Source organism: Ipomoea triloba, chromosome 1 (genome assembly GCF_003576645.1).
Source record: "Ipomoea triloba cultivar NCNSP0323 chromosome 1, ASM357664v1".
Taxonomy (NCBI): Eukaryota; Viridiplantae; Streptophyta; class Magnoliopsida; order Solanales; family Convolvulaceae; genus Ipomoea; species Ipomoea triloba.
The window spans coordinates 3,693,435-3,705,768 of NC_044916.1; the positions used below are offsets into that span (position 1 = coordinate 3,693,435).

Sequence of the window (12,334 nt, forward strand, 5' to 3'; positions counted from 1 at the left end):
GGGGGGGGGGGGGGGGGGGGGGGGGGGGGGGGGGGGGTGGGATTGAAACTTTAGTGGACAATACCTACTCTATTCATTCAACAAACAAAAAATAATTTCTCACAGACGCAACTCAATTGGTCAATAAACTTAAAATAAGTTTATAAGTAGGGTATAACTAGTATTAGAATTCTAGCTACCAAAATATTTTTAAAAAAAAAAAGAAAAAAAAAGGAGAGAAAATATGAATATGAATTTGATATTGTTGTAGCACAAGTATGCAAGCATTATATTTAAAACATGTATATCAATTTAGGTATATTTCACAACTTACCTCATTTACTAATTTCAAAGATAGGGAGTATTATTTTATTTTATTTGTTCTTTTTAGAAAATGAGAATTTCAAATATTTGAACGCTAGAGTATTCAAATGCATGCGTAAATAATGTGCACTTAAGTCAATTGAAAATATTTTCAAAAAAAAAAAGTCAATTGAAAATATCTGATTGCACGGTTTTCTAGGGCACCAAGGCGTTATTAATTTGACTGTGGACAACGTACTATGATTTTCTGATTTTTTTTTTTTAACATATGCTTTCTCTATACTATGCCATCTTAAAATGCATTTGAGAGAGTGATCAGAACAATTGAACATTAATTTTAATTGTAAAGATGGTAATTAAAAAGTTATATGCTTTCATGAGAATAAAACTTTTCGTGAGAAGTGTGAACAAAGGTTAATCATAAATTTAATAGTTAAAAAATATGAATAAATGACAAAAAAAAATGTATCGATGACATTTTTGTACTCCATAATTATTACACTTCATCCGTATACTTAAAAAGCTCAATAGTGCATCCACAATAACTAATGTACAATACATTCAAGATCTATAATCGTGCACTCAAGCTGAGTGCATGGTTAGTTACACACGAATGAATTATCAAGATTTTCTAAGTACATAAACAAAGTTTAAAATAATTACAAATATGTCTTGAGTGCACGCAATTAGTTACACACGGATGCATTTTCAAGATTTTCTAAGTACATAAACAAAGTTTAAAATAATTTCAAATATGTCATCGCATGTTTTCCTTATTTTCCAACCATTATGACATCCTCAATAGCGGGTTTTTTTTTTGTGGTTTTTTATGAGCTTTTGTAATTGTGATTAGGAAATAGAATATGATAAGGGAAGAGAAAAAAGCTGATTTCAACCAAAAAAAATAAAAAAAAAATTCTAAATAACACCACTAATGCACCTAGTCAGGTGCAGTTGTGACAGTACGTCGCGCATAGGTGGCGCGGCGAGGACAATTCTGTTGTGTGTCCCACATTTCTGCGAAAAACTACCTCCTTGTAAAAGGAGCTCATCCATTCTATCTTCATTACCTCTCTCATCCTCGTCACCCAAACTTTTTCAAAATCTAATCCGAAATCCATTAATGTGGATGGTCATAAATCTCTAAAAATGAACAATGCAATTTATTCACACTTTTTATATGAGATATGAGCCGAGACATTGTTCTCACTTGAATCCTTGCCCCTCTCTCTCTCTCCATATATATATATTTCAGCTTTATTAAATTAAACATACAATTTAATATTTTGTAACTCATTTAAACCAATATTTCTAGGCCATAATCACAAACGAATTATTTTAATTAATTTGCATGATATTAAATGAATAATCGATGGCTTTGCAATAATTTTGCATGGTTTTGAGAGAGAGAGAGAGAGAGACTAACATAGGTATTAAGCTGTCGAACAAAGCTGGAGAAGTTGTTGTGCTTGAAATACCTAGGCAACATGTGGTCGGAGAACTCGGTCGGAGACCAGACCACGAAACCGTCGCCGTGAGCGTTCCACGACACTACCGCCGCCGCCGCCTTTTCATCATCCCTTCTTCTTTTCTCGTCTTCCTCCTCCAAGATATCGTACGTTTTTGTCAGAAACGGCGCCGGGCATTTCGTCCCCGGCAATGACGACGACGACGACGACTGCTTTCCAGCCGCCGCACGCGCAGCTTTCCTGCCAGTCGCCGCCGCGGGGGCACCTGCCGTCATGTTTGATCGTGTATTCGTCTGCGTGTGTTTTCTTGCTTATTTTAGCTTGTTTTGCGTACCCCAAAAGGTATTTGGGTGCATATTCTTCTACTTATACTATTTTCATTTGACTAACAAATTAAAATATTGCTATATATATACATACATACGTACAATAAATCATATTATTGATGCAATAAATAAAATAATGTGTCTATTGAGACTCAAAATCAACTTGATTCCCTCATTACAATGAGAAGGCATTGTTGGATACTTGACGCGGAATTTATGTGGTTATAAGGTATTACGAATTAAGTCTCAAGATCAAATAGCTAGTAACAATAATCAAGAAATAATGAAACTAACATGATAATTATATAATGACCATATATTTTTTTTCTTCATTTTTTTAAAAAACAATTTAAGGAGTCTAAATGGAGATTTTTTTCAATTAAAAGATTTAATATAATTACACTATTTGCTCGACCTAATTAAACTAGGGACTAATTTGACTTTTTTTCTTATTCACTTTGTTTTGTTGTAGATTTTCATTTGATCAAGTATATACGATTGTGATAATTTTTATAATATCTTATAATAATCTAATTCTCACTTTAAAATTTTTGTCAAAAGAAATGAAAAGAAAATTCTACAATGTTAATAAGTATACTTTATACTTCAGAAAGTTGTACTCTCTCCTCTATACTCTATACTCTATATTCATATGTAAATTTGGCACAAAAAATTACAATTTCTCAAAACATATGTTATTACATAATTTTATCACACACACATATCGTCTACAGTGTTGATCAATATGTTTTGTATAAAAAAATGTTGAGAAATGATTTAAGTTTGTATATGTTATTGTGGGGAATTTTCCTTCACAATAACCGTACAAATTCGGAACTTTTATTATCATTTACTTTAAATAATACGGAGTATTAGCTATAAAAAGTAAAAGTATTGACCGAGAACTTTCAATTTTTCTGATATATATTTCAAACATTTTCCATCATTACTATAGCATTTGTTGAGTCTTGGAAACTACTATATAGTTGCATGTTAACTTTTGGTCCCTCTTATTTGTCAGGTTCATGAAACTTAGCCCCTACACTTTTTTTCCTTCTTTTTTATTGTGTAACTTTCATGCTCTTTACCTACTATATATACACTATAATAAAGTAATAAGTGTCAATAAAATTACATATGAACTAAAAAAATGTTAGTTCAATTATTTGATGAAATGAATAGTTCATATTATTTTGATTTTAATATTTTTTTAGGCTACCCTCTATTATATCATTACTTTTTCTAAATACTTATGCATTCCGTCAGTGTAAACTTTATTAATGGACTATTATATTAACTATTTATTATTCTTAACTTACTCATTGATTTTCACAATGAAGGTCTTAGGTTCAAACCTTATTCCAATCAAAATTCGCATAATTCTTGAACATATACTATAAATATGTTAAAGTAGTGTATTAAAAAAAATACAATATAAAATTTAACACGAACTTTGATAAATTAATTAGCCAGACTATATACATAGAATTCAAAGTTGAGCATCAAAGATTACAAATAAGAAATCTTGAAAATCTTTTTCTTGTATTTTTTTTTAAACGAATCTATGTTAAGTTTTTTTTTTTTAATTTAATTAAACTTCTTTTGATTATTTAGAATAAGACTCAATATTTTAATTATACTTTTGCATTATTGAAAATGTAGTGTTAAGTTACCTTCTTCCTTAGCTTCCTCACCTTCACCCCCCTCACATTGTATTCTCTTCAGGCTCACGCTTCACACCCATGCACCTTGCACCTAAACGCCCACGTCTATGGCGCCCATGCACCCTACGCCGGTGCGCCATGGGGTACTCGGCCCAACAAGACTTGGGTCAACCATCTTCATTTAAATGTTTTTTTTTGGTTGGTTTATATTTAAAATATACGTATTTGAAAGTGTTGATAAAATGAATTTGTATAATGGTTTCAAAATATAAAAAATGCATCATTGGCAATTGTCTAATAAATTCATGTTTTAATAATTTTTAAATTTAATTAAGAACTATGATATAGCTATTAAGATAATAAATATTTATTTCTTTTATGACTTTTAGAAAATAATATTTTTTTTGGTTCACTGCACACTCCCGAAATTTTTTCCCACAAAAAAAGCTCACTTGTCACTTGAGCTACTCCATTGGATTTGAAAATAATATTATTTTATTATGTTATTTATTTTGTTGAAAATACTACAAGAAAAAAAGGGAAATACATACCGATTTCATTAATTTAACTTTAAAAAATTTTGTAATTGATATTTTTTTTATAGTGAAATAATATTCAACTACGCTCCGCACAAATGGGGAATCGCCTATTTCTATCCACTTTTTTCAAGATGATATAATTAATTAAAATGGGACTAAGCCCTAAAGTAATTAATTCAATGAAATGAAGATGAATATTGTAACCTTGTTAGACTAGGTTATCTAATTGAATATTTCTAGCTCTAAGTTGACCACGTTGTGCTAAGGCTTTCTAAGTCAAGTAATCGATGATAACCTCGTTAGATTAAAGTCCTTCGACCGAACTCAAAATAAGATTTACGGTTGATCCAATTACTTATTCACAATATTGGTTGATGGTCAGTGTTACCAATCACTTTCAAATTTTAACTAATAGTTGAAAATGAAGCTAGACATTTTTCTTTTTCTTACATCATCAAAGTAGTCGAACACTTGAACACCTAAGTTTAACCGCAAATCTTAAATTTATAACCAGTTTTTAGTGGTTGAAAATCTCAACTTTTTACAACCGTGATACCACCGATATGATAAGTATCAATAATGTACCATTATTTGGTTAATTGTGAAAATGGTTAATGATTTTGGTATGAGAAATGAATAGGAAACTGATGAATTGTTCATAAAACGACGATGAAGCTGCCAGCCAGTTTGATTTGTCGTAGTAGGAAAATGGGCAACAAGAGGCACAAAAGTTTTAATGTTTTTTTTTTTTTTTTTTTTGGAACAAAAGTTTAATGTATTCTTTAGTATACTTTATTATTTTCGTGAAGGTTTGGTAGCAGACTTCATTTGACTGCAACCAGGCAGCCGTTCTCTTTATTTTATTTTTATCTATTTATCTATTTATTTATTTATTATTTTATTGCTATTGAGTCGATTGTACCAAGGGGATCATTTTTTATTGTTATTATGTATTTTTTTTAAAGAAATATAATAAATATAATAATTTTATGAATTAATAATTATTTCATTTTTATTGAAAAGTACAGTCTCATTTTACCTATCTTATTTATTGAATACCAAAATGTTGAATATTTTTATTCAATAGTACCTTTGATGTAATTTCTAAATATATAAATTTTATGTACTAACACTAAATTAATATTATAAAAATAATTGTAAATAACTCTAATCAAATCTCATTAATAAAATAGATACATAAAATGTTCAATTGATGGTTTTTTTGACTAAACAATTGGAGCATTATTTATTCATTGAAAAAAAGCATTAGCAAAAATGTAATACTTTTCAGTAAAAATATAACACATGTTGATTTAAACATTTTTAATTTTTGGACCCACGACTATTATACTTGTTCCAAATTAGGCCATTAACTATTAAGGTTTTCACATTTAACGTATAACTATCAAAATTTTACAACATTTGGTCTTTTCGATCAAATTTTCAACTAATATTGTCTTATTTTCATCAACATTAACTCCAATATCATTATATCCAAATGTGTAGTCTACAAGTTGTTCAAATTCAATTAACAAATATATTTTTTTATTTTAAACTAACTAATAAGATTGTCATGTGAAAGATTTTAGTCGAGGTTTGCCAGAAAATTGATCCAAAAGACTAAATGTAACAAGAATTTGATAGTTATACACCAAATGCAAAAGTTTTGATAGTCAATAAATAAATGTTCGAGAAGTAAAGTCATATGGATTTGATCCATCCTAAGCCCACGCAATCTCGCCCTTAAAGGTACTGTGGAGGTAAATCGCGAGTCGTACAATCATGACCTTTAAGTTCAGTGACAAATAATTACGTTTGATTTTTTCTTTTTATACCCATATTTGAGCACGTTTATTACAAGAGAATAGGATAAGATGATTTGGCTGTCTACTGTGGACATTTTTGTCAGTTGAAAGCTAGGCAGAATTTGTCGTTAAGAAGAATGGGCCATAAATTAGACAATAAAGTAAGAAACAAACATGCAGAGAATCAAACTAACGTTATAAAGTAAATACATACGAAGTTGCTCAAACATTGTTGTTGTTGAAAATGTATAGTTTCAGCGAACGATGATTTATCTTCTTGTTAGCACCTTCTTTGATTTATAGAAAAGCATATAATCGATACTTAAATGTGTACGAAGTCTGTTTTGGGGGCTTCATTTGGTAAAAGAGGATAATGAGATAAATTAACCTACTTTGTCTACAACTAATTGCCTTAAAAAAAAAAAAAAACAACTCCTATACAAAGTCAAATGTATAACCTTGTAATTGTCAAATCAACTGTACGACAAATTTGATTATTAAAATTGTTCTTTTTAGCATTTTCTATGTGTTTAAAAATGATAAAATGAATTCTTAATCTAACAATAGGAAGAAGAAAAGAGAGAATAAAAACACAGACTAGGATATTTGGTTATTGAGTTGTATATATGTTAGGTATATAGTATTATTGTGTTTATTTTTGTTCCTTAGTTGTTCTCGAAATAACGGTTTTGATCATTTTTTATGTTAAATTTGAACTAAACACAAGTTATTAAAAAAAAAAAAAAAAAAAACTCAAATGACAAGGCAAAACATGAATTTTTATTTTTTTTTTAAATTTTACCGTGTTTCATATAGTTAATTGGTTTAAACCAAGAAGACTAATATGTCGTTTTCACTGGGAGTCTACCGTACGTGGAACCGTATGAGCACCAACCACCTTACCAACTTTGTTGGCTCCAATTTTTTTTTTTAAATTATATAATTAAAATTTGACATTTACTTGTCATTTCAGTTTTTTTTTTTTAAATTGATTATATTTTTCATCCAAATTTAATAGAATATTAACGTAAATAACTAGAACTTACGGTGCCAAAGACCTTGTGGTCTAGTGGCACCCGGTTTACACTCTCACATAGAAGGAAGTGAGTTTGCCTCTCAGGAGGCAACTGTTGAGAAAGTAGCTACTGCATTGTAACAAATAGTTTGAGTATAACTCATATCAAATATGTCATTTTTCCTAAATAAAAACTCTCCTACTTTAATTGTTGAAAAGTTTTGTATAATGCATTTGTATATTTATGGGGTTAAAAAATTATACACAATAAATTTAAATGTACAACATTGCTGTACCTATTGATGTACTAGTTATTAAATATTTTGAGAATTGTATAGAGTTTTTGTATAGAATTATACCCAAACCCAATTAATGTACTATATTGTTGTACCTATCATATTATTAATTTTTTTTTTAGTATTATCAACTCTATTACAATATAATATCTATTTAATATATTTTCTCCATCTGTTATAATCCAAATAGTCAATACTCCACTGGACATTGCATCCTGTAGTCTTCTCTCAAGGGGAGCCACAGGGTGTCACTATCATATTATTAGTTATAAAATGAAAAAGAAAAAGAAAAAAAAATGAATATAATTAATATTTGAAATTATTTTTTTAGTATATATCTGTTTATTTGACCATATTGTTTCTTCCTTGGCTGCTAAATAAAAAAGTTAATGCCTATCCTAGTTAGGTAGACAGTACTGCTATGTCTGCTAAACTATTCAAGAATTCTTTTATCTTTCTTCCAAACCTCAATAGACAAGTTTACCCTTGTCTTAGAGTCCTCAAATCTCATTGTCCTTGCCCTTATATTATAGTATAAAAAAATCTCTATTTCTTTACTCTAAAAATTCAGCGAGGAGATTAATCTCTGTATTCGACAGATAGAAATTTTCACTCATTGTCAGTAAAGCTAAGTGATTAACTTCTATTAGCTGATCGAGGTGCAGTCATTAAAATTAAGCTATTAACTTTTATTAACTGATCGATCAATAACTTTTATTAACTGATCGATCAATCAAACTGTACTCCGAGTTATCCAAACTTCAATCAAGAATGGATGAGTGTTTAAGTGTTGGGGTTAGAGTTGTTGCAAAAGAAGATTAAGAAACCATCAAAGTGGAAGATCAAGAATGGCTGCTGTTTTCTTGGCAAAAACTTGAGATCACATCATGGTATTATATATGGTGTTACACATCAAGATCCTCACAAGCATGGATGAGACCATTTTATACAGACTGACAGAATGTGGTATAGAACAGCAAAATGATTCTAAAACAGCAATAGACACAGAAGGAAGCAGAAGAAAAGGAAGGTTGTAATTCTGTTCAGTGACTTATCCACCTGCATCTCCTGTCGCCTCAGCCTCGGGCTGCTGTTTCCCCGGGCCTGGTACGAATTAGGGTACGCGGCGTACAAGCTCTCCGAGTTCCCGAACACCCGAGCGTACACCATCTCCCCGAGCATCCCGACCTCGGGAGCGTTGACAGCCACGCCTGCATTGTTCCCGAGGCTAAACGAGGCATCGCCTGCGTGCGTGGTGGCGTGGGGGGAATAAGGGTAGTTGTGCAGATACGGAAGCGGCTGGGAATTGGGACTTGCCAACGGCTGTGGACTGGCAGGTGGCCTCGGGGGCACCTTTAAAGCGGAAGGCTTGCCTTCGGGTTGAGACTCGGGCAGTTTCTTGCCACTGCCATAAAGAGGCACTACGGATGTGTCTGATAGCTCGGCCTTGCAAACGGGGCACTGCAGAGGCTCGTCTGAGCTGCTCCGCACCTGAAACCACTCATAGATGCAAGGCCAACAGTAGAGATGGCCGCACAGAGTGACCACCGGATCGCTGGCAAAGTCCAGGCAAATGTTGCAGTCGAAGCAAGCAGAAATCTTCTCGGTGTCTTCCACTGCAGCAGAGAATGATTTCCAATCGCGTGCAAAGTGCTGCTCAACAGCCATAAAGACGTTATAAACCAAACTCGTTTAGTCTACCAGTCCTTAACCTGAAAGAACAACGAACAGATTAGAAGAGAACAGCTTAAACATCTAAACCAGATTGAAACTGTAAACAACTACACTTATTCATCAAATCACATCAACAAACCGAACCCCATATGCAGATATGAAAATTCAAACGAGATTATCCAGATAAAGAAAACACATAGGGTAACATGTGACCTAATCCAGGCAAAGCTCAATCCCTTCCCTAAACACAGAACAACTTCTTTTTACCCAAACTATACAAATTCATCTAATATAATGTAAAATTAAAGTTCCTATTTATGTAAGTAATAACCACATCAAGATCTACTGTTCTAATTGTTTCTCACATTAAAGATGCTCTCTGAGTCTCTCTCTCTCCCTGATAAAAACTTGCTATACAAATCTTAATTGAAGATGATGAATTTAGGCCAATCAAGCTCTGATCACCGAACCTGATAGCGGAGAATTTCACCCTCTTGTGCAGGTGGCTCGGTGTGAGCAACTCACACCTGAGTCACCGTGATTTACTTTTCTACAATTGTGTCGGGCTAGGGTGTGGGCCCGGGACGGATTTTGCCTTATGTGGGCAATAATAATGGAGTCAACACCATGGCAACAACCTTTAGAACTCTATCATCATACTTCATTACAATCTACTAAAATCCAGATAACTACACACCCCACTATCAACTACACACGCATCAAAACTCAAATTTAGCAGAGTTATCCCCAAATTCACAAATAAGATCTTCAAGAAACTGAGTTCTTTGAAGACAATTTAAGCAATCTTCACACTGATTTTCTCAGATCCCACTAAATACAAGCTAGTTTCATATGCAATTCCTCAATTTCATTCCATAACACCATCACCATCACCACACAACATAGGGCCAGTCACAGTATCAGACAGCAAAGAGAACAAACATTTAATCCCAATAATTCATCAAAACATCAGACTAAAAACTAAAAAAAGAACAAGAAAGAATGAAAACAATTGAGCAAGAATAACAAGAAGAATTGAACACTCACCAAAAGAGCAAGAAAATTGAGGAAGCTTTGACCTTTGATTGATTGTGAGTCTTTTAGAGAGAGAAAGGCATAGTTGAAGAGAATGGGTATGGAGTTTGGTGAAGGGAAAGTGCAGAGAGGTTTATATAGGAAGAAAAGGTTTCAACAGGGCGGGTCTAAGCTCAAGGTGACGTGTCTTTGGAAAACAGGTGTGAAACGCGGATCACAAAATCACCAGTCTGATCTCTGCGTTGAAACTTCAACTCGGAGACTCTTCCTGCCAAATATATCTTTAGATATTTATTGTTGTTGTCAATTCAAATAAAATTTTGTACTTTTGGGTTTAAATTATAAGAATTGTTGTTTTCAAACGGTTGAATCTTCAATCTCAAGAGTCTCGGTCTAATAGAGTATATGAGATGATGAAAATCATGATAACTCGGCTGATCATTCTGAGGGATTGTTCTCACACAATCGCTAGTGAAACTCGATTCAACAGTTATTATTCCCAAACTTCACTTTCTGTGACTTGAGATTTTGGATTGTAGAGTAATATGTTGGTTCGTTGTACTTAACTTAATGAGGTTAGTGTAATCGTTCAATCTATTAAGTTAAATACAACTATATAAGCCAATGGTATTTCATATAAAACAGTATTTCAATTTCTTTTTTTAAAACATGGAATAAGATGAAAAAAGGAGGTCGGGTGTTCAAACAATAGCATTGTTTAATGACTTTATTAAGGTGGCTAGTAATGCAACTAAGATAAAGTAGTCTAGGCTAGTTGAAGGCTTACCAAGGGACTTAGCGCTTTGGCCTACATGCCATTATTATGTCTAGTTGTTTAGCATACTTACTATTTACTAACATTATTATCAAGTTGTGACGTTACACTATCGTGCCAGTTAGAGCATGTGAACAAAATGCACGTTCAAACATGGTACCTTTAATAAATACATGCTTTTACATTTTTAACTGAAAAATTTGTCATTTAGAAAAGTACTTGAACACAATTGGCCTACTTAACTAATCCTCCTCATGTTGCTGTTTTGCCCCAATTTTATTAGTATTATTATTATTTGTAGAGTTTTTGGCTTGATTGGGGAAGAAAGATAAATGGAGATCTTTTGCTACATACTGAGTTGCCATGGGTTTTTAAAGAGGGGGAGGGGGGAGAAGCGAGTATAAGTAACATGTGTAGACAACCGTGTGTGCATCAATTTTTTTTTTTTTTTTAAAGTTTTTGACTTAATTGGAGAAGAGAGATAAATGAGGATCTTTTGCTACATATTGAGTTGCCATGGGCTTTTAGAGAGAGGTGAGTATAAGTAACATGTGTAGACAACGTAAAAAAATTTAATCATTAGTCTTGCTCTTAAGTTCAAGATGATCAAGTCAATGGCACATAGCATGTTATAGATGGGGGTTGGATGACTAAATGAGGACCATGAAGTTGAATGTTCAAATATTTGTGCGATTAAAAGACTTTATTAAGGATGTCAGTAATGCAACCAATATGAGGTAACATAGACGAATTGAAGGCTTTTTAGAGAGGGTAGCGCTTTGACCTACAAGTCATTATCATATTCAGTTGTCTATAAGACCTACTCTTTATCATTATTATCAGGTTAGTGACATTACTCTACCATGTGAGTCAGAGCAAGTGAATAAAATGCGTGTTCAAACATAATACTTCTAACAAATACCTACATACTTTTACATTTTTAACATACAAATTTGACCTACACAGTTGACTTGCTCAACTAGTCGTCTAATCCTCATGTTACTCTATTTAATTAACTATGTTTAAGGCTAGTCTTCATTATATAGCACTTGTAAGTTGTAATCCATAAGATTTGCTATCAATATTCATACTGATTATTACTCTTTAAGTTTACAAATTATATTATGGAAAGGTCCATTTTAAATTATGGACCCTTGTTCATAAAAATAATACCGTAAATTCATTAAAAAAAATACAATAATAACTTAATGAATCTACAATAATATTAATCTTATTAGTAACTTAATGAACTTATAGTAATGTATGATTTTATGAACATATAGTAATGGCTTAATAAATTTATAATTGTGACTTTATGAACCTCTAAATTTATTAAAATTTAAATATCAATATAAATATTTAGTACTATTTTTTTTTTGTGAGAGGGAGGGACTCGAAGGCCCGGAATATTAATGACACCTACACGTTGCCAC

At 32.1% G+C, this 12,334-nt stretch overlaps 2 protein-coding genes across 2 annotated transcripts in view; both read right to left on the reverse strand.

Annotated features, from left to right (window-relative positions):
- Positions 1-2,047, reverse strand: part of LOC115996125 (heat stress transcription factor B-2a-like) — a 4,392-nt gene extending 2,345 nt beyond the window's left edge. The window contains exon 1 of the mRNA XM_031235269.1: positions 1,730-2,047. Coding sequence (XP_031091129.1) covers positions 1,730-2,047 — 318 coding nt within the window. The remainder of the gene's footprint in view (positions 1-1,729) is intronic.
- Positions 2,048-8,252: 6,205 nt separating this feature from the next.
- LOC116002035 (E3 ubiquitin-protein ligase RMA1H1-like) lies at positions 8,253-10,267 on the reverse strand. The gene is made up of 2 exons (XM_031242048.1): positions 10,139-10,267; positions 8,253-9,129 (listed from the first exon to the last, which is right to left on the reverse strand). The coding sequence occupies exon 2, from the start codon at positions 9,083-9,085 to the stop codon at positions 8,405-8,407; it is 681 nt and encodes a 226-aa protein (XP_031097908.1). The 5' UTR covers positions 9,086-9,129; positions 10,139-10,267; the 3' UTR covers positions 8,253-8,404.
- Between the last annotated feature and the right edge of the window lie 2,067 nt (positions 10,268-12,334).